The sequence below is a fragment of the Mobula hypostoma genome, chromosome 22, assembly GCF_963921235.1.
Source record: "Mobula hypostoma chromosome 22, sMobHyp1.1, whole genome shotgun sequence".
NCBI lineage: Eukaryota > Metazoa > Chordata > Chondrichthyes > Myliobatiformes > Myliobatidae > Mobula > Mobula hypostoma.
Window position 1 is genome coordinate 60,967,450 of NC_086118.1, and position 22,977 is coordinate 60,990,426.

General features: G+C 51.5%; 1 protein-coding gene across 1 annotated transcript in view; it reads right to left on the bottom strand.

The window, feature by feature from the left end:
- LOC134336464 (uncharacterized) overlaps positions 1 to 22,977 on the bottom strand; it is a 77,616-nt gene that overhangs the window by 52,917 nt on the left and 1,722 nt on the right. Inside the window, exons 3-11 of the mRNA XM_063030716.1 lie at positions 19,021 to 19,098; positions 18,554 to 18,923; positions 11,348 to 11,418; positions 9,816 to 9,892; positions 9,452 to 9,542; positions 7,064 to 7,267; positions 2,694 to 2,816; positions 2,400 to 2,447; positions 1,678 to 1,803 (exon numbers count right to left, since the gene is read on the bottom strand). Coding sequence (XP_062886786.1) covers positions 1,678 to 1,803; positions 2,400 to 2,447; positions 2,694 to 2,816; positions 7,064 to 7,267; positions 9,452 to 9,542; positions 9,816 to 9,892; positions 11,348 to 11,418; positions 18,554 to 18,923; positions 19,021 to 19,098 — 1,188 coding nt within the window. The remainder of the gene's footprint in view (positions 1 to 1,677; positions 1,804 to 2,399; positions 2,448 to 2,693; positions 2,817 to 7,063; positions 7,268 to 9,451; positions 9,543 to 9,815; positions 9,893 to 11,347; positions 11,419 to 18,553; positions 18,924 to 19,020; positions 19,099 to 22,977) is intronic.

Genomic DNA, 22,977 nt, shown 5'->3' on the forward strand with positions numbered 1-22,977 from the left:
GACAGGGGATGTCTATAGGGTAGGGGACAGGGACTGACCATGGGGGAGGGGACAGGGACTGATCGTGGGGGAGGGGACAGGGGATGTCTGTGGGGTAGGGTTCAGGGTACAGGGGATGTATGTGGTGTAGGGGACAGGGGATGTCCATGGGGAAGGGGACAGGGGACGGGGACATCTGTGGGGTAGGGGACAGGGGATGGGGACATCTGTGGGGTAGGGGACAGGGACTGACTGTGGGCGAGGGGACAGGGACTGATCGTGGGGGAGGGGACAGGGGACAGGGGATGACTGTGGGGGAGGGGACAGGGACTGACTGTGGGGGAGGGGACGGGGACTGATCATGGGGGAGGGGACAGGGACTGACCATGGGGGAGGGGACAAGGGACACACGACAGGGGATATCTGTGGGTGAGAGGACAGGGGACAAGGACTGACTGTGGGGGAAGGGGGAGGGGACAGGGGACAGGGACTGATCATGGGGGAGGGGACAGGGGACAGGGACTGACTGTGGGGGAGGGGACAGGGGCTGATCGTAGGGGAGGGGACAGGAGACAGGGGATGTCTGTGGGGTAGGGGACAGGGACTGACCATGGGGGAGGGGACAGGGACTGACTATAGGGGAGGGGACAGGGACTGATCGTGGGGGAGGGGACAGGGGATGTCTGTGGGGTAGGGTTCAGGGGACAGGGGATGTCTGTGGGGAAGGGGACAGGGGATGTCCGTGGGGGAGGGGACAGGGGACAGGGGATGACTGTGGGGGAGGGGACAGGGACTGACTGTGTGGGAGGGGACAGGGACTGACCATGGGGGAGGGGACAGGGTACACACGACAGGGGATATCTGTGGGTGAGAGGACAGGGGACAGGGACTGACTGTGGGGGAGGGGACAGGGGCTGATCGTAGGGGAGGGGACAGGAGACAGGGGATGTCTGTGGGGTAGGGGACAGGGACTGACCATGGGGGAGGGGACAGGGACTGACTATAGGGGAGGGGACAGGGACTGATCGTGGGGGAGGGGACAGGGGATGTCTGTGGGGTAGGGTTCAGGGGACAGGGGATGTCTGTGGGGAAGGGGACAGGGGATGTCCGTGGGGGAGGGGACAGGGGACAGGGGATGACTGTGGGGGAGGGGACAGGGACTGACTGTGTGGGAGGGGACAGGGACTGACCATGGGGGAGGGGACAGGGTACACACGACAGGGGATATCTGTGGGTGAGAGGACAGGGGACAGGGACTGACTGTGGGGGAGGGGACAGGGGACAGGGACTGATCGTGAGGGAGGAGACAGGGGATGTCCGTGGGGAAGGGGACAGGGACTGATCGTGGGGGAGGGGACAGGGGATGTCCGTGGGGAAGGGGACAGGGGACAGAGACTGATCGTGGGGGAGGGGACAGGGGACAGGGACTGACATGGGGGAGGGGGTGGGGATGTCCGTGGGGGAGGGGACAGGGGACAGGGACTGATCGTGGGGGAGGGGACAGGGGATGTCTGTGGGGGAGGGGAGGGGACAGGGACTGACATGGGGGAAGAGGAAGGAAGATAAACTGGGGGGGGGTGAGCAGGGGATGATGGGGGAGAGGGAACAGCACTTGACTGCGGGATTGGGGAGGAGACCAGATGACGGTAGGGGAAGGAGATGATGGTAGGGGTGGGGAGACAGTGGGGACGGGGTTACCTTGCACTCCATCTCTGCGCTGAGCTGCTGCAAGACTCGGTTCCAGTCCTTCTCATGGGCACAGAGTTTGTTGAGCAGAGACTCCATCATTCGGTTCACTTGCTCCGTCACTGCATCCATCTGGAGCTGGGGTGGGGATGGACAGAGGAGCCATCAGCCACAACCCTGATCCCCACCAATCCGAACCTGACCCTTGACCTCAAACACCACCCCCCGATCCCCACCCTCGCTTGGAGAGATGATGAGGGGGGGGGCTGTGACATAAAGAGTCACTGGAGGATCGATCCGCTGCTGACTTCAGTCGCAATCGCTCCGACTCCCTCTGTCTCCCAATTACCACCCACACTCCCCCTCCCCACCCACACTCACCCCGCCCCCACCCCACTGCTCACCCCTCCCCCGCACTCACTCATCCCTCCCCCACCCCACCGCTCACCCCTCCCCACCCCACGCAACTGTCCCCTCACTCACCCCTCCCCCCGCACTCACTCACCCCTCCCCCACCCCACACAACTGCCCCCTCACTCACCCCTCCCCCACACTCACCCCTCCCCAGCCCACACGACCGCCCCCCCACTCACCCCTCCCCCACACTCAACCCTCCCCCTCCCTCACTCACCCCTCACCCCACACCGACCCCCTCACTCACCCCTCCCCCCACACATCCCTCCCCCACCCTCACTCACCCCTCCCCTACCCCACACGACCACCCCCCCACTCACCCCTCCCCCGCACTTGGTCTCCAGGCGGCCGAGCGAGTCAAACAGAGACTGAAACAGGAAGGAGAGGTTACTGAGAGACTGGGGGGGTCGGGGTAATGGTGAGCAGGGGAATTGCAAGCGAGACAAATGAGGGGGAGTGGTGATGGGTCAGAGAAGAGAAGGGGGGAACTGACAGGTCAGGAAAGGGTCACTGGGTTGGGACGTGGGGAGGGGTGACATCGGGTCCAGATACCCGGGGGGGGGGTGATGGGTCGGGTCAGGGAGGGGATCGGGTATGGACACCCCTCACCCCACCTGGATATTGCTCTGTTGTTTCTGATCATCCTGGATCAATCGGCTGGTCGTCTGGTTCAGCCTCTCACACTCGGCCTGGAGCTGCTCGATGTGACTCTGCAACTCCGTACACAAGCCCCCGTCCTGTGGTAAAGACACTCTACATTACACATAACTCCGTACACAAGCCCCCGTCCTGTGGTACAGACACTCTACATTACACATAACTCCGTACACAAGCCCCCGTCCTGTGGTACAGACACTCTACATTACACATAACTCCGTACACAAGCCCCCGTCCTGTGGTACAGACACTCTACATTACACATAACTCCGTACACAAGCCCCCGTCCTGTGGTACAGACACTCTACATTACACATAACTCCGTACACAAGCCCCCGTCCTGTGGTACAGACACTCTGCATTACACATAACTCCGTACACAAGCCCCCGTCCTGTGGTACAGACACTCTGCATTACACATAACTCCGTACACAAGCCCCCGTCCTGTGGTACAGAGACACTCTACATTACACATAACTCCGTACACAAGCCCCCGTCCTGTGGTACAGAGACACTCTACATTACACATAACTCCGTACACAAGCCCCCGTCCTGTGGTACAGACACTCTACATTACACATAACTCCGTACACAAGCCCCCGTCCTGTGGTACAGACACTCTACATTACACATAACTCCGTACACAAGCCCCCGTCCTGTGGTACAGACACTCTACATTACACATAACTCCGTACACAAGCCCCCGTCCTGTGGTACAGACACTCTACATTACACATAACTCCGTACACAAGCCCCCGTCCTGTGGTACAGACACTCTGCATTACACATAACTCCGTACACAAGCCCCCGTCCTGTGGTACAGAGACACTCTACATTACACATAACTCCGTACACAAGCCCCCGTCCTGTGGTACAGAGACACTCTACATTACACATAACTCCGTACACAAGCCCCCGTCCTGTGGTACAGACACTCTACATTACACATAACTCCGTACACAAGCCCCCGTCCTGTGGTACAGACACTCTACATTACACATAACTCCGTACACAAGCCCCCGTCCTGTGGTACAGACACTCTACATTACACATAACTCCGTACACAAGCCCCCGTCCTGTGGTACAGACACTCTACATTACACATAACTCCGTACACAAGCCCCCGTCCTGTGGTACAGACACTCTACATTACACATAACTCCGTACACAAGCCCCCGTCCTGTGGTACAGACACTCTACATTACACATAACTCCGTACACAAGCCCCCGTCCTGTGGTACAGACACTCTACATTACACATAACTCCGTACACAAGCCCCCGTCCTGTGGTACAGACACTCTACATTACACATAACTCCGTACACAAGCCCCCGTCCTGTGGTACAGACACTCTACATTACACATAACTCCGTACACAAGCCCCCGTCCTGTGGTACAGAGACACTCTACATTACACATAACTCCGTACACAAGCCCCCGTCCTGTGGTACAGACACTCTACATTACACATAACTCCGTACACAAGCCCCCGTCCTGTGGTACAGACACTCTACATTACACATAACTCCGTACACAAGCCCCCGTCCTGTGGTACAGACACTCTGCATTACACATAACTCCGTACACAAGCCCCCGTCCTGTGGTACAGACACTCTACATTACACATAACTCCATACACAAGCCCCCGTCCTGTGGTATAGACACTCTACATTACACATAACTCCGTACACAAGCCCCCGTCCTGTGGTACAGACACTCTACATTACACATAAGACCGTAAGACTTAGGAGCAGAATTAGGCCATTTGGCCCAGCGAGTCTGCTCCACCATTCCATCATGGCTGATCTTTTTTCTCCTCCCCCTCAACTCCAGTTCCCAGCCTTCTCCCTGTAACTTTGAATGCCATGTCCAATCAAGAACCTATCAATTTCTGCCTTAAATACACCCAACGACCTGGCCTCCACAGCTGCATCTGGCCAGAAATTCAACAAATTCACCACCCTTTGGCTAAAAAAAATTTCTCCACATCTGTTTTGAAAGGGCGCCCCTCTATCCTGAGGTTGTGCCCTCTTGTCCTAGACTCTCCCACCAAGGGAAACATTCTTTCCACATCTACTCTGTCTAGGCCTTTCAATATTCAAAAGCTTTCAATGAGATCCCCTTCATCCTTCTGAATCCCAGCGAGTACAGACCCAGTGCCATCAAACATTCCTCGTATAATAACCCTTTCATTCCTGGAATCATCCTTGTGAACCTCCTCTGGACCCTCTCCAATGCCAGTACATCTTTTCTTAGATGAGGAGCCCAGAACTATTCACACAATACTCAAGGTCAGGCCTCACCAGTGCCTTATAAAACCTCAGCATCACATCCCTGCTCTTGTATTCTAGACGTCTCGAAATGAATACTAACATTGTATTTGCCTTCCTCACCACTGACTCAACCTGCAAGTTAACCTTTAGGGTGTTCTGCACAAGGACTCCCAAGTCCCTTTGCATCTCAGATTTTTAGATTTTCTCCCCATTTAGAAAATAATCTGCACATTTATTTCTACTACCAAAGGGCCTGAACATGCATTTTCCAAGATTGTGTTTCATTTGCCACTTTCTTGCCCATTCTCCTAATCTGTCTAAGTCCTTCTGTATCCTACCTGTTTCCTCAACACTACCTGTCCCCCACTAATCTCCGTATCATCTGCAAACTTGGCAACAAAGACATCTACTTCATCATCTAAATCATTGATATACAGCATAAAAAGAAGTGGTCCCAACACTGACCCCTGCGAAACACCACTAGTCACTGGCAGCCAACCAGACAAGGATCCTTTTATTCCCACTCGCTGCCTCCTACCGATCAGCCAATGCTCTAACCAGGTTAGTTACTTTCCTGTAATACCATGGCCTCTTAACTTGGTAAGCAGCCTCATGTGTGGCACCTTGTCAAAGGCCTTCTGGAAATCCAAATATACAACATCCACCACATTCCCTTTATCTTGTAACCTCCTCAAAGAATTCCAGTAGGTTCATCAGGCAGGATTTTCCCTGAAGGAAACCATGCTGACTTTGTCCTATCTTGTCCTGTGTCACCAAGTTCTCCATAACCTCGTTCGTAACAATTGACTCCAACATCTTCCCAACCACTGAGGTCAGGCTAACTGGTCTATAATTTCCTTTCTGCTGCCTTCCTCCTTTACACTCTCCCCCACCCCCTCACCATGACACACTCACCCACCCCCTCACCGTGTCACACTCTCTCCCACCCCCTCACCGTGACACACTCTCCCCCACCCCTCACCGTGTCATACTCTCCCCCACCCCCTCACTGTGACACACTCACCCATCCCCTCACCGTGTCACACTCTCCCCACCCCCTCACCGTGACACACTCACCCACCCCCTCACCATGACACACTCACCCACCCCCTCACCGTGTCACACTCACCCTCACCCCTCACCGTGTCACACTCTCCCCCACCCCCTCACCATGACACAATCACCCACCCCCTCACCGTGTCACACTCTCTCCCACCCCCTCACCGTGACACACTCTCCCCCACCCCTCACCGTGTCACACTCTCCCCCACCCCCTCACCGTGTCACTCTCACCCACCCCCTCACCGTGTCACACTCTCCCCCACCCCCTCACCGTGACACACTCTCCCCCACCTCTCACCGTGTCACACTCTCTCCCACTCCCTCACCGTGACACACTCACCCCCACCTCCTCAGTGTCACACTCTCCCCCACCCCCTCAGTGTCACACTCTCCCAACCCCTCACAGTGTCACACTCTCCCCCCACCCCTCACCATGACACACTCTCCCCCCACCCCCTCAGTGACACACTCTCCCCACCCACCCCCTCACTGTGTTACACTCCCCCACCCCGTGTCACACTCTCCCCATTCCCTCACCATGACACACTCTCCCCACCCCCTCACCGTGACACACTCTCCCCCACCCCTTCAGTGTCACACTCTCCCCCACCCCCTCACCGTGACACACTCTCCCCACCCCCTCAGTGACACACTCCCCCACCCCCTCACTGTATCACTCTCTCCCACCCCCTCACCGTGACTCACTCTCCCCCACCCCCTCACAGTGACACACACTCACCCACCCCCTCACAGTGACACACACTCCCCCACCCCCTCTCGGTGTCACACTCTCCCCCACCCCCTCACAGTGACACACACTCCCCACCCCCTCACAGTGACACACTCTCCCCCACCCCCTCACCGTGACACACACTCCCCCACCCCCTCACAGTGACACACACTCCCCACCCCCTCACAGTGACACACTCTCCCCCACCCCCTCACTGTGATAGACACACCCCCACCCCCTCACCACAGATTGCCGGAGATACCTTTGTCCCCTCCCCGGATGAATCAACCAGCGTGTTCACTGTCTCTTGCAGCTTCTGGAAACGCTGGCACAGGTTGCTGGCATCCTGACTGACGTCTAGACTGCAGACAGGACACGTCCCCTCCGTCTGCAGGCCCAGACTCATCCCAAGCAGGGCACAGGAGGAGCCCATGATTTTCTCCAGAACAGCACCCAGTTTGTCCAGCTGTTGGAAGACAAGGGCTGATCAGACCAAGCACCACAGGCCGGAGACAGGACAGTGTCTGCATCCACCCCACATCTGGGACACGTCCAGGTCCATTCCCAGCACCACAGGCCAGAGACAGGACAGTGTCTGTATCCACCCCACGTCTGGGACACGTCCAGGTCCAGTCCCAGATCCGCAGGCCGGAGACAGCAGTGTCTGCCTCCACCCCACGTCTGGGACACATCCAGGTCCATTCCTACCACCACAGGCCGGAGACAGGACAGTGTCTGCATCCACCCCACGTCTGGGAGCACGTCCAGGTCCATTCCTACCACCACAGGCGGGAGACAACGCAGTGTCTGCCTCCACCTCATGTCTGGGAGCACGTCCTGGTCCAGTCCCATACCGCAGACGGGAGACAGCCAAGTGTCTGCATCCACCCCACGTCTGGGGACACGTCCACGTCCATTCCCAGCTCCGCAGGCCAGAGACAGGACAGTGTCTGCATCCACCCCGGGTTGTGCAGTGGAGAGCAATTCTCAAGATAAGACTTATCAAGATTCCAGATTGTTTTATGTTATTTCCAGTACACAGGTGTAAAGGAGAACAAAATAATTGTAACTCCAGATCCAACGCAGCCCAAAATAACACAATAATTAGAAAAAAACAATGAGATAGCTTCTACAGGTCGACTGTCTGTCCATAAAGTGATGTTAGGCTGCACATTAGGTGACTGACAGGAAATAATAAAGTAGTAGTGGAGTTAGTGGATGGAGGTGTTGATGGGCCTTACTGCTTGGGGAAAGTAACTGTTTTAGAGTCTGATGGTTCAGGCTCAGATGCCACATAGCCTCCTCCCTGATGGAAATGGGAAAAATAGTCCATAGGCAGGGTGGATGGGATCCTTCACCATGTTACTGGTCATTTGTCAAAGTTGCTGGTGAACGCAGCAGGCCAGGCAGCATCTGTAGGAAGAGGTGCAGTCGACGTTTCAGGCCGAGACCCTTGACAAGGTGCCACACATGAAGCTGCTTAACAAGCTACGAGCCCGTGGTTTTACTGCAAAGATTCCAGCATGGATAAAGCTGTGGCCAATTGGCAGGAGGCAAAGAGTGGGAATAAAGGGAGCCTTTTCTGTCTGGCTGCCGGTGACTAGTGGTGTTCCACAGGGGTCTGTGTTGGGACAAATTCTCTTTTTGTTATATGTCAGTGACTTGGATAATGGAATTGATGGCTTTGCAGATGATACGAAGTTAGATGAAGAGACAAGTCGTGTTGAAGAAGCAAAGAGACTACTGAAGGACCTAGACAGATTAGGAGAATGGGCAAAGAAATGGCAGATGGAATACAGTGTCGGGATGTATATGGCCATGCACATTGGTAGAAGAAATAAAAGGGTTGACTATTTTCTAAATGGGGAGAAAATTCAAAAATCTGAGGTGACAAGGGACTTGAGAGTCCTCCTCGGGCTTTATAAGGCATTAGTAACGCCTCACTTGGAGTAATGTGAATAGTTTTCAGCACAAAACGATGTGCTAACAGGATTCAAAGGAGGTTCATGAAAATTATTCCAGGTTTGAAAGGCTTATCATGTGAGCAGCATTTGATGATGCTGGAATTCAGAAGAATGGGGTCGGGAAAATCACATTGAAACCTATGGAATGATGAAAGATCTCTTCTCGATTGGATGTGGAGAGAATGTTTCCTATGGTGCAGGAGTCTGAGGTCAGAATCACCTTCACAACGCGACCACTGCCACCATGGGTACAGGAGGCACCCTAACCCTAACCCTCCCCTGGGTCTGGGTGTCAGTCTCACCCTAATTCCAGGACCACCCCCACCCCGGGACTGGCTGTCAGTCTCACCCTAATTCCAGGACCACCCCCACCCCGGGACTGGCTGTCAGTCTCACCCTAATTCCGGGACCACCCCCACCCCTGGGACTGGGTGTCAGTCTCACCCTAATTCCGGGACCACCCCCACCCCTGGGACTGGGTGTCAGTCTCACCCTAATTCCAGACTACCCCCACCCCTGGGACTGGGTGTCAGTCTCACCCTAATTCCGGGACCACCCCCACCCCTGGGACTGGGTGTCAGTCTCACCCTAAGCCCAGAACCACACCTACTCCCGGGATCCCCAGAATCGCTTCAAACAGCAACTCCTGACGCCACCCCCCCCACCCCACGCCCCCCAGCACTGACCTGCTGCTGGACAGGGGCTCCGGGCTCAGTGCCACTCAGCTGAACCCTCCGGAGATCCTTCAGCTCTTCGTCGATGTTCTTCACCACTTCCCTGGGAAAGGGAGGCTGTTCATTCCAACACCACACTGATATCAACTCCCTGAGCCCACACTCCACCACAACCCCACATCCCGTCTGTTCACCGGTCTCCACTGACCGGACGAAGGCAGAGCTCAGTTTGGATCAGTAGGAAGTCGACCATGCCAGTAATGAGCTTTAACCCCACCATGCTCTTCCTCATCCATGACAAAACCCCTCCCCCCCATTGATATGTCCATCCCTCACAACCCTCCCCTCAGTCCGTCCCCCCAACCCCAGGCCTCACCTGAGATCGGATATCTGAGCCCTCACATCATCAGCCGTCCCCTCACCGTCACCGTCACCATCACCTTCTCCTGGGGACTGAACAAACAAAGACCGTCAAGGATCCACAATAATGCCCCCCACCCACCACGAAACCCTGAACTCCACCATCAAACCCCTGACACCACCACCCACCACTTCCTGGTCTGAAACAGACGAGACCCTGGCCCGTGCATGGTCCCCAGGAAAGCATAGGATCACTTAGAGGTTGCCCGGGGGGGGGCGGTGGCAGAGGAAGGGGTCCCTGCCTGGGGGAGAGGCTGTGGGAGGGTGGTCCCTGCCCAGGGGAGGAGGTCCCTGCCCAGGGGAGGGGCCATGGGAGATGGGGTGTCCCTGCCCAGGGGAGGGGCCGTGGGAGGGTGGTCCCTGCCCAGGGGAGGGGCCGTGGGAGGGTAATCCCTGCCCAGGGGACTGGCCGTGGGAGATTAGGGGGTCCTTGCCCAGAGGAGGAGTGGTGGGAGATGGGGGTGTCCCTGCCCAGGGGAGGGGCCATGGGAGGGTAGTCCCTACCTAGGGGAGGGGCAGTGGCAAAGGGGAGGTCCCTGCCCAGGGGAGGGGCCATGGGAGATGGGGGGGTCCCTGCCCAGGGGAGGGGCCGTGGGAGATGGGGGGGGTCCCTGCCCAGGGGAGGGGCAGTGAGAGATGGGGGGGTCCCTGCCCAGGGAAGGGCTGTGGAAGGGTAGTCCCTACCTAGGGGAGGGGCAGTGGCAAAGGGAGGGTCCCTGCCCAGGGGAGGGGTGGAGGGAGGAGGTTGCTGCCCAGGGGAGGGGCGGTGGGAGATGGGGGGGCTCCCTGCCCAGGGAAGGGCTGTGGAAGGGTAGTCCCTACCTAGGGGAGGGACAGTGGCAAAGGGGGGTCCCTGCCCAGGGGAGGGGTGGAGGGAGGAGGTCTCTGCTAGGATCTGCACGCCTTGGGAGCAGCATGAACAGTTTCCAAATACGATGCTTCATTGTCAGTAATAACAAACAGATTCTGAATACTCTGCATGTGGAACCAGCCCTTCACAGCAATCTGTTTCCTGCCCTTTATACTCGGGAATACAGTACTGGATATTACGGGCCCAGGAAGCAATCTTTCCAAGATATCAATACAGAGTCTCTATAGGACCTTAACACCAGAAGGCTGGAGAGCGCAAATGTTGTGCCTTGTTTAAGGGGTGCTGCTCGGACAAGACTGGGAACTACGGGCTGGTATATCTAGTGGTGGGAAACTTTCTGCAATGGATTTCAAGGGACAGAATCTACCTACATTTGGAAGACAAGGAGTGACGAGGGATAGTCAGCATGGCTTTGTGCATGGGAGATCAGTTTTTGAAGGTGGGACCATATAATCATTGATGACAGTAGGGTGGTAGACATTGTCCTTGTGGCCTTTTGCAGGACTTTTGACAAGCTCCTGCATGGTATATTGGTCTGAAGGTTCAATCCTTGGGGATCCAGGTTAACTGACTAATTGAATACAACTTTGGTTCGGAGTTGGGAGAAATGCACTCACCGGGACCTGTCCTTCACTCTCATCTCTTCCTTTCAGCTCCTCGCTGTCCATCGCTATGCTGACTTCAGGGGCTAAAACACAAGAATTAAATATTGCCATCTGGGCTGATGCAATCACAGGATGGTGGCCCATCCCCTCATCCTAAAGTTCCACCCTCTCGCCTCCCCCACCCAATCTCCTCACCTCTTCCACAGTTCCCTCACACAGCCACGGTGAAGGAGCTGTCATGATGGTCTTGTGGGGCCTGTGTCACTGATTACCCCGGTAAGGGGTCTGTCTTTCAATAGCACCATCTGCTCATTCATACTCAGCACAATCTCCTTCACACAGCCTCTTGCATTCTGACAACTTGTTATCCTGCCCCTCATGAGGGACCACTATCCCGCACACTCCAGAGGAAAATCTCCTTTCTGTACTACTTCTATTTATAGCTAATAATCTCTAATCCAGGCAGCGCCCTGGTGAGCTTTCTTCAAAGCCTCCACACCTTTCCTGTAATGGGAAGACCAGAACTGCACACAATACTCCAGATGTGGCCTGACCAAAGTTTTATACAGTGGCAACATGGCCTCCATCGAAACAGAGAAAACCTACAGCACAATACAGGCCCTTCAGCCCACAATGCTGCGCCAAACATGTATTTACTTTAGAAATTTCCTAGGGTCACCCATAGCCCTCTATTTTTCTAAGCTCCATGTACCTACCCAGGAGTCTCTTAAAAGACCCTATTGTATCCACCTCCACCACCATCACCGGCAGCCTATTCCACACACTCACCACTCTCTCCATAAAAAATTCACCCCTGACATCTCCTCTGTACCTACTCCCAAGCAGCTTAAAACTGTGCCCTCTCGTGTTAGCCATTTCAGCTCTGGGAAAAAGCCTCTGACTATCCACATAATCAATGCCTCTCATCATCTTATACACCTCTATCATCTCTTATCATCTGTTGCTCCAAGGAGAAAAGGCCAAGTTCACTCAGTCTATTCACATAAGGCATGCTCCCCAATCCAGGCAACATCCTTGTAAATCTCCTCTGCACTCTTTCTGCAGTTTCCATATCCTTCCTGTAGTGAGGTGACCAGAACTGAGCACAGTACTCCAAGTGGGGTCTGACCAGGGTCCTATACAGCTGTAACATTACCTCTCGGTGTCACATGGGGTGCTGGGAGCAGACCCAAATGCAAGACACAGACACTGAAGTACAAGGAACAGCTCTTGACTAGAGTAAGGACGTGACAGGATTCAGGCAGGGAGCAGGAACAAGAGCGCAGACTTGGGCTAGGGAAAGCGGGACCAGGACTAGGAACCATGGACTAGGAGACAAGGCTTGGACTTCGAGCCCGAGACTGGACAAGGACCCAGAACCAGGCAAGGACATGAATTGGCTGCCAACTGGGGTCTTGGGTCTTGGGTCTTGAGCTTGGCTGCCGGCTGGGGTCTTGGGTCTTGAGCTTGGCTGCCGGCTGGGGTCTTGGGACTTGAGGCTTGGCTGCCGGCTGGGGTCTTGGGTCTTGAGGCTTGGCTTGAGGCTGGGATCTTGGGACTTGAGGCTTGGCTTGAGGCTGTGGTCTTCGGACTTGAGGCTTGGCTTGAGGCTGGGATCTTGGGACTTGAAGCTGCGGGATCCTCGAGGCTAGGGTTCTTGGAGCTTGGCTGCAGTATCCTCGAGGCTAGGGTTCTTGGAGCTTGGCTGCAGGATCCTCGAGGCTAGGGTTCTTGGAGCTTGGCTGCAGGATCCTCGAGGCTAGGGTTCTTGCAGCTTGGCTGCCGTATCTTTGTCTTGAAATGCGGAGGCTGATAACTCGGAGACTGGAGCTGAGAGACAGACTGGGAACTGAATCATCAACATAGAGCCAGGACTTATCCTTCGACAAACCAGGACTCATCTTTAGCACAACACTAACATGAGACAGGACAGAACATAGACACAGAGCCGGGACTTATCCAAAGACAAGCCAGGACTCAACTTCATCTCCACACCAAGGTGGGACGGGTCTCTCCGTCAGGTAATGGCAGAACGGCCAGACTTACCCAACAGAGGTGAGGACAAGACAGACTCCCCCTGCAGGGTAACGGCAAAACGGCCTGACTTACCCCACAGAGGTGAGGACAAGACAAGGCAGGACACCCCGCAGGGCAATGGCAAGCAGCCTGGCTTACCACACGGAGGCAAGGACAAGAGACAAACACCACAGAACAACAGACAGTTCCATCTCTGCTCGGGGAAGCTCCGAGTCTCAGTTCAGCCAGTAACCTCAGCTGGCTACGGAAACAGCTGGATCCCTATCTAGCACGGAGTGGCTGGCAGCCACTCAGCTGGCCTGGGAAACAGCCGAATCCATCCCGCAAAGACTACTCCAACGAGTGGCAACAAGGCTCCATGAAGCGGTTGTCCTCCAACCAGGCCTAGAGATCACAAATGGTTTCACTAGCCTTCCATCAGCAGGTTGCTCCAAGGGGTACTGACAAGACAAACCAGCAGCCCACACTCAACCCCAAGGCTACGTATATTGCAAGCCCAAAGATGGGAATCAGGTGCCTATGATTAACTCAAACAAGGGTCAGCTGGAATACCCGAAGTCCTGAGTCCATGGACCAGACCGTGAACTGGAATGGGGACTTCACGGAGAGGACCATGACACTCGACTCTTAAACTCAATCCCACAGTTCATGAACGCCAATGCACCGTATGCCTTCTTAACCACACAGTCAACTTGCGCAGCAGCTTTGAGTGTCTTATGGACTCAGACCCCAAGATCCTTCTGATCCTCCACACTGCCATGAGTCTTACCACTAATACTATATTCTGCCATCAAATTTGACCTACCAAAAGGAACCTCTTCACACTAATCTGGGTTGAACTCCATCTGCCACCTCTCAGCCCAGTTTTGCACCTTATCGATGTCCCGCTGCAACCTCTGACAGCCCTCCACACTACCCACAACACCCCCAATCTTTGTGTCATCAGCAAATGTACTAACAGATCCCTGAGGCACACCACTGGCTATTGACCTCCATGCAGAATATGACCCGTCTACAACCACTCTGCCTTCTGTGGGCAAGCCAGTTCTGGATCCACAAAGCAAAGTCTCCTTGGATCCCATGCCTCCTTACTTTCTCAATCAGCCTTGCATGGAATACTTTATCAAATTCCTTGCTGAAATCCATATACACTACGTCTTCTGCTCTACCTTCATCAATGTGTTTAGTCACATCCTCAAAAAATTTAATCAGACTCGTAAGACATGACCTGCCTTTGACAAAGCCATGCTGACTATTCCTAATCATATTATGCCTCTCCAAATGTTCATAAATCCTGCCTCTCAGGATCTTCTCCATCAACTTACTAACCACTGAAGTAAGACTCACTGGTCTATAATTTCCTGAGCTATCTCTACTCCCTTTCTTGAATAAGGGAACAACATCCACAACCTTCCAATCCTCTGGAAACTCCCCCATCCCCGTTGATGATGCAAAGATCATTGCCAGAGGCTCAGCAATCTCCTCCCTCGCCTCCCACTGTAGCCTGGGGTACATCTCACCTAGTCCCGGTGACTTATCCAACTTGATGCTTTCCAAAAGCTCCAGCACATCCTCTTTCTTAATATCTACATGCTCAAGCATTTCAGTCCACTGTAAGTCATCCCTACAATTGCCAAGGTCCTTTTCCGTAGTGAATATTGAAGCAAAGTACCTCAGCTATCTCCTCCAGTTCCATACACACTTTTCCACTGTCACACTTGATTGGTCCTATTCTCTCACGTCTTATCCTCTTGCTCTTCACATGCTTGTAGGATGCCTTGGGGTTTTCCCTAATCCTGTCCGCCATGGACTTCTCATGGCCCCTTCTGGCTCTCCTAGTTTCCTTTTGATCTCCTTCCCGCTAACCTTATAATCTTCTAGATCTCTATCATTACCTAGTTTGTTGAACCTTTTGTAAGTTTTTCTTTTCTTCTTGACTAGATTTACAACAGCCTTTGTACACCATGGCTCCTGTACCCTACCCTGTCTCATTGGAATGTTCCTATGCAGAACGCCACGCAAATATCCCCTGAACATTTGCCACATTTCTGCTGTACATTTCCCTGAGAACATCTGTTCCCAATTTATGCTTCCAAGTTCCTGCCTGATAGCCTCATAATTCCCCTTACTCCAATTAAATGCTTTCCTAACTTGTCTGTTCCTATCTCTCTCCAATGCTATGGTAAAGGAGATAGAATTGTGATCACTATCTCCAAAATGCTCTCCCACTGAGAGACCTGACACCTGACCAGGTTCATTTCCCAATACCAGATTAAGTACAGCCTCTCCTCTTGTAGGCTTATCCACATATTGTGTCAGGAAACCTTCCTGAACACACCTAAGAACTTCACCCCATTTAAACCCCTTGCTCTAGGGAATATTTGGGAATCAATATTTAGAAAACTAAAATCTCCCACAACGACAACCCTGTTATTATTACACCTTTCCAGAATCCTTTCACTATCTGCTCCTCGAAGTCCCTGTTACTATTGGGTGGTCTATTTAAAAAAACAGTAGATTTATTAACCCCTTCCTGTTTCTAACTTCCACCCACAGAGATTCAGTAGACAATCCCTCCATGACTTCCTCCTTTTCTGCAGCCATGACACTATCTCTGATCAACAGTGCCATGCCCCCACCTCTTTTGCCTCCCTCCCTGTCCTTTCTGAAGCATCTAGAGCCTGACACTCTAGGTAAAAATTCCTGTCCCTGAGCCTTCCAAATCTCTGTGATGGCCACAACATCATAGCTCCAAGTACTGATCCACACTCTAAGCTCATCCACTTTGTTCATGCTGTTTCTTGCATTAAAGTAGACGCATCTCAAACCATCAGTCTGAGAGCATCCCTTCTCTATCACCTGCCTATCCTCCCTCTCGCACTGTCTCCAAGGTTTCTCTATTTGTGAGCCAACCGTCTCTTCCTCCGTCTCTTCAGTTCGGTTCCCACCCCCCAGCAGTTCTAGTTCAAACTCTCCCCAGTAGCCTTCGCAAACCTCCCCGCTAGGATATTAGTCCCCTTCGGATTCAAGTGCAACCTGTCCCTTTTGCACAAGTCACACCTGCCCCAAAAGAGGTCCTATGATCCAGAAATCTGAATCCCTGCCCCCTGCTCCAATCTCTCAGCCACACATTTAACCTCCACCTCACTCTGTTCCTACACACACTGTCATGTGGCACAGGCAGAAATCCCGAGATTACTACCTTTGAGGTCCTGCTTCTCAACTTCCTTTCTAACTCTCTGTAGTCTGTTTTCAGGACCTCCTCCCTTTTCCTACCTACGTTGTTGGTACCAATATGTACCACGACCTCAGGCTGTTCACCTTCCCACTTTAGGATGCTGTGGACGCGATCAGAAACATCCTGGACCCTGGCACCTGGGGGGCAAACTACCATCCGTGTTTCTTTCCTGCGTCCACAGAGTCGCCCGTCTGACCCCCTAACTATAGAGTCCCCTATCACTGCTGCCATCCTCTTCCTTTCCCTCCCCTTCTGAGTCACAGGGCCAGACTCCATGTCAGAGGCACGGCCACTGTTGCTTCCCCCCAGGTAGGCCGTTCCCCCCAACAGTACTCAAACAGGAGTACTTATTATTAAGGGAAACAGCCACAGGGTACTCTCTAGTATCTGACTTTTGTCCTTCCCTATCCTGACTGTTCCCCACTTATCTGTCTCCTGAGTCTCCAGTGTGACTGCCTGCCTATAGCTCCTGTCTATCACCTCCTCACTTCCCCTGAACTGACGAAGGTCATCGAGCTGCATCTCCAGTTCCGTAACCTGGTCCCTAAGGAGTTGCAGCTCAACGCACCTAGTACAGATGTGGCCGTCCAGGAGGCTGGGAGTCTCCCGGACTTCCCACATCTGACACCCAGTACAGAACATTGGCCTCACAGACATACTTCCTGTTTCTGTACCTCACCTCGACCCGTTATCCCCGAAGCCGAAATGAGCCAAAGCCCTCCCACTCTGCCTCAGATCACTCCGTCGATGACACTCCGCTTGGCCATGTCTCCCTTTTATGCCTAAACCTTTCCTGCTATTTCACTCATGATTGGTGCTCCGCTTATAGCCACTGATAGGCCACATACAATGAACAAACGCTCTCGAAGCTCCCTTTTTAAATAACCACCGCCAAACTGCGAGAAATCCCTCCTGGTAAAGCTCTGTTTGTAAAACATCTTTCTACTCAATGCCCCAAATAGTGAAGAGGTGTATGCCTGTTTTACCTCCCTACCTGCGGTGGTACTACTTTCAGAGAGCCGCAGACTGAACTCCAGGAACCCTCTGAACCTCAGTGCCCTTGACTGTGTACTTTCATCTCCCAAAGTGCAGCACCTTACACTTAAGCTCCACAATTAAACTCAGTGACCATATTTCCAGCTGATCTCTATCCTTTGACCACCTTCCTCACTATTCAGACTTCTGGCAATGTTTCTGTCAACTGCAAACTTACCAACTGATCCAAATTATCGTCCTAAATATTTATACTGTATATGTCACAAACAGCAGTGATCACTGCAGAACACCACAGGTCACAAGCCTCCACAACTCTCTCTGTCTTGCATAGCCAAGTCAATCTACCAGACTTCCATGGGTTCCATCTGCCTTAATCTTTTGCATCAGGCTACTATGAGAGACCTTGTTGAAAACTTACAGAAGTCCACATAGGCAACATCCACTGCTCTACTCTCATAAATTATCTTTGTCACTTCCTCAACATTTCGATAGTTTGTTAGACATAATTCCCCCACCCCCCACACAAAGCCATGTTGGCTGTCCCTGATGTCTATGCTTTTCCAGATGTGATTAGACTGTATAACTAAGCATTTTCTCCAGTAATTTCCCTACCACTAACGACAGTGAGAAATGGTCATCTTTGCAAATCCAATCCTTTCGAAGACAAGCTGAGTGATCACTTGTAGACCCAGTGTTGACACTGACCATTGTGTCTATCCTACTGAGTTCACCAAAGTCTGGATCACATAGAAAGAATAGTCCGTCCTATCTTTCTGTAATGCTGTCATGTGGCAGAGTTGGCCCAAAGCTACACAGGCCGATCAGGGAGGGGAAAGAGGAAGAGCTGGACATTCACCGTATTCCACACCGACAAAGAACCCACAGAGCCTCCCACTACTCCAATCTAATCCCAAAATGCACAGGAACCACCATTTCCCCAAACTCACCTAATTCTGAGAAGGCTTTCTCAAGTGCAGAGACTCGCTGATCCAACAAAGGTTGATAGTCAGATGCATGTCGAATGCGTTGAAGAGCGAATATAGTATCGGGATAAAGCTCAGCTCCCTCCCCCGTGAGCATGGATGACCCAGCTCCCTTCTGTGCAGCAGAAAGGTGATGTTCCTGGGCTGAATGTCCTTTGGAAGGCTGGATTATCATGGGAGCAGCCTGTGCTTTGCTTTCTGTCTCCTGGGGCAAAGATACTTGAGTGGCCATTTCGTCAGGGTTCTCAGCTGCCTGGGTATCATCAGCAGATGCAATCTTTGTGTCAACAGCTGGTGCAGGAGCAGGAACTTGGCTTGTTAGAGAGTGTGCGACCTGTTCAAGAGCAACAAAACACAAAATTCAGCAACTGCCTGGTGTTCACCAGCAAGGTCTAAAACAGACTTCCAAATCTGGTCCTCACATCACGTACAGGCTCAGGGAGTGGATCAACAAGAGTTCTCTGGAGAGCTTTCCAGCTGACAAACTGTTTCCCATCCTCCGTTTTCTTCTAGAGAGCACAATAGAGAACAATGGTATTAAATAGCAGCGGAATGAGAACCAGGTTTCCTATATCCCATCTTCAACATTCTTAAAAAATATTGGCCATTTGGCCCATTAAGTCTGCTCCGCCATTTCATCATGGCAGATCCATTTCCCTCTCAGCCCCAATCTCCTAGTCTCTCCCTGTATCCCTTCATGCCCTGACTAATCAAGAATCTATCAACCTCTGCCTTAAATATACCCAGTGACTTGGCCTCCACGGCCGCTTGTGGCAATGAATTCCACAGATTCACCACTCTCTGGCTAAAGGAGTTCCTCCTTATCTTCATTTTAAATGGATGTCCCTCTATTCTGAGGCTGTGCTCTCTGGTCTGAGACTCCCCCACCATAGGAAACAACCTCTCCAAGTCTATTCTCTCGAGGCCTTTCAACATTCAATAGGTTTCAATGAGGTCACCCCTCATTCTTCTCAACAGTGAGTACAGGCCAAGAGCCATCAAATGCTTTCACACGACAAGCCTTCTAATCCTGGAACCATTTTTGTGAACTTCCTTTGAACCTTCTCCAATGTCAACACATCCTTTCTTAGATAAGAGCCCAAAACTGCTCACAATACTCCAAGTGAGGCCTCACCAGTGCTTTATAGAGCCTCAAAATTACATTATTGCTTTTATATTCCAGTCCTCTCAAAATGAATGCTAACATTGCAGGACAAAGAATAATCCGTTAATGTTGTGTACTTGGATTTTCATAAGGTCTTTGACAAGGTGCCACACATGAGGCTGCTTAACAAGCTATGAGCCCAGGTATTACAAGAAAGATTCTAGTATGGCTAAACCAGTGGCTGATTGCCAGGAGGCAAAGAGTGGGAATAAAGGGAGCTTTTTCTCACTGACTGCTGGTGACTAGTGGAGCTCCACAGATGTCTGAATTGGGAGTGGTTCTGTTTACGTTTTATGTCAATGATTTGGATGATGGAATTGATGGCTTTGTTGCGAACCTGTCTAAGTCCTTCTGTAGCCTCTCTGCTTCCTACCGGCTCTTCCACCTATCTTTGTATTGTCTACAAACTTTGCAACAAAGCCATCAATTCCATCATCCAACTCATAGACATAAAACATAAAAACAATCGGTCCCAACACAGACCCCTGTGGAACACCACTAGTCACCAGCAGCCAGCCAGAAAAGGCTCCCTTTATTCCCACTCTTTGTCTCCTGCCAATCAGCCAAAGCTCTATCCATGCTAGAATCTTTCCTATAATACCAAGGGCTCTTAACTTGTGTGGCACCTTGCCAAAGTCCTTCTGAAACTCCAAGTACACAACATCCACCAATTCTCCTTTGTCTGTTCTGCTTGTATTTTCTTCAAAGAATTCCAACAGATTTGTCAGGCAAGATTTTCCCTTGAGGAAACCATGCTGACTTTGCCCTGTTTTATCATGTGCCTCCATGTACCCGGAAACCACATCCTTAATAATCGACTCCAACATCTTCAAAATCACTAAAGTTAGACTAACAGGCCTATTATTACCGGACACAATAGGCTCGTTTAAGAGACTTCTGGATAGATATATGGAGCTTAGAAAAATAGAGGGCTATGGGTAACCCTAGGTAAATTCTAAGGTAACGAATGTTTGGAACAGCTTTGTGGGCGGAAGGTCCTGTATTGTGCTGTAGGCTTTCTATGTTTCTATTTCTTTTCTTCTGCCTCTCTCCCTGAAGAGCAGACTGACATTTGCAATTTTCTAGTCCTCTGGAACTGTGCCGGGATACATTGATTCTTGACAGATCATTACTAATGCCTCCACTGTGTTTTCAGCCACCTATTTCAGAACCCTGGGGTGTACATTATCTGATCCAGGTGACTTATCTACCTTCACACCTTTCAGTTTCCCAAACAACTCCTCCTAGTAATGGCACTTTCACATACTTCTGCCCCCGACACACCTGAACTTCCACCATACTTCCACTGTGAAGACTGATGCAAAATACTTATTCAGTTTGTCTGCCATTTCCTTGTCCCCCCATTACTATCTTTCCAGCGGTCCAATATCCACACCTGCCTCTCCTTTACACTTTATATATCTGAAGAAACTTTTGGTATCCTCTTTAATATTATTGGCTAGCTTACCTTCGTATTCATTCTTTACCTTATATATGACTTTTTTAGTTGCCTTCTGTTAGTTTTTAAAAGCTTCCCACTAATTTTGGTCTATTATCTGCTCTCTCTTTGGTTTTTATGTTGGCTCTGACTTCTCCTGTCAGCCACTGTTGCATTGTCCTGTCTTTAGAATACCTCTTCTTCAGGATCCATCTATCCTCCATCTTCCGAATTGCTCCCAGAAATTCCAGCCATTGCTACTTTGCACTCTAGAAATTCCACCTCCTTGACTCCACCACCAACCCGATTTTCCCAATCTACCTGCATATTGAAATCCTCCATGACAATTGTAATTTGACCTTTTAGCGGGTATTTTCTATCTCCTGCTGCTATTTGTAGGGCACATCCTTACTACTGTTTGGGGGTCTGTATACAACTTCATCAGGCTCTTTTTACCCTTGTAGTTCCTTAGCTCTATTCAAAATGATTCTACACCTTCCGATCCTATGTCAGCTATTTCTAATAATTTGATTTCATTTTTTACCAAGAGTCAAGCCACCCCCTCTGCCTTTCTGCCTGTCCTTTCGATACAATGTGTAGCCTTGGATATTAAGCTCCCAGATATCATCTTCTTTTCTCCATGATTCAGTGATCTCCATTACATCATACCTGCCAATCTGTAACTGTGCTACAAGTTCATCAACCTTATTCCGTATACTGTGCGCATTCAAACATAACACCTTCAGTCCTGTATTCACCTTTTTCGATTTTGTCCTCCTTTTACATTGCAACTCATCCCATTGACTGCAATCTTGCCCTATTATCAGCCTCTGCTTGCCTGCAGTCTCAATACATACTGCTTCTGTTTGTAAACCAACTACCCCATCTTCAGCCCTATCACCCCGGTTCCCATCCCCCTGCCAAATTGGTTTAAACCTCCTGAACAGCCCTAGCAAACCTGCCACAACTATATTAGTCCCCCTCGGGTTCAGGTGTAACCCATCCCTTTTGTGGAGGTCATAACTTCCCCAGAAGAGATCCCAATGATCCAAAAATCTGAAACCCTGCCCCATGCACCAGTTCTTCAACCACGCATTCATCTGCCAAATCATCCTATTACTCTCACTGGCCTGTGGCATGGGCAGCAATCCAGAGATTAATACTCCGAAGGTCCTGTTTTTCAGCTTTCTCCCTAGCTCCCTACAATCTCTCTTTAGGACCTCCTCACCTTGTCTACTTCTGTTATTGGTGCCAATATGTTCTAAAACTTCTGGCTGCACAACCTTCCTGTTCAGAATGCTGAGGACCTGATCCAAGACGTCTCTGACCCTGGCTCCTGGGTGGCAACATACCACCTAGGTATCTCTGCAGCACCCACAGAACCTCATCTCCATTCCTCTGACTATGGAATCTCCTATCACCACTGCAGTCCTCTTCATCTCTCTTCTCTTCTGAGCCTCGCACCAGACTCATTGCCAGAGACCTGGTTGCTACAGTTCCACCCTCGTAGGTCATACCCCTCAACAGTATGAAAAGTGGTATAATTATTATTGAGGGGAACAGCCACAGGGATGCTCTGCACTGGCTTAACTGACCAGAGGTCAGAAAGATCAGAGAATAACAATGGTACGTATTAAATACTAGTGAAATGGGAGCCAGGTTTCTTATGTCTTACCTTCAACCATTTCACTAGCTTAACTGCTTTCAAACTTGAGAATCTGGTTTGAAATTAATTAAAGTTAACTATTCATAAAGTCAACAGCCTACAATGTAGATGCTATTTTT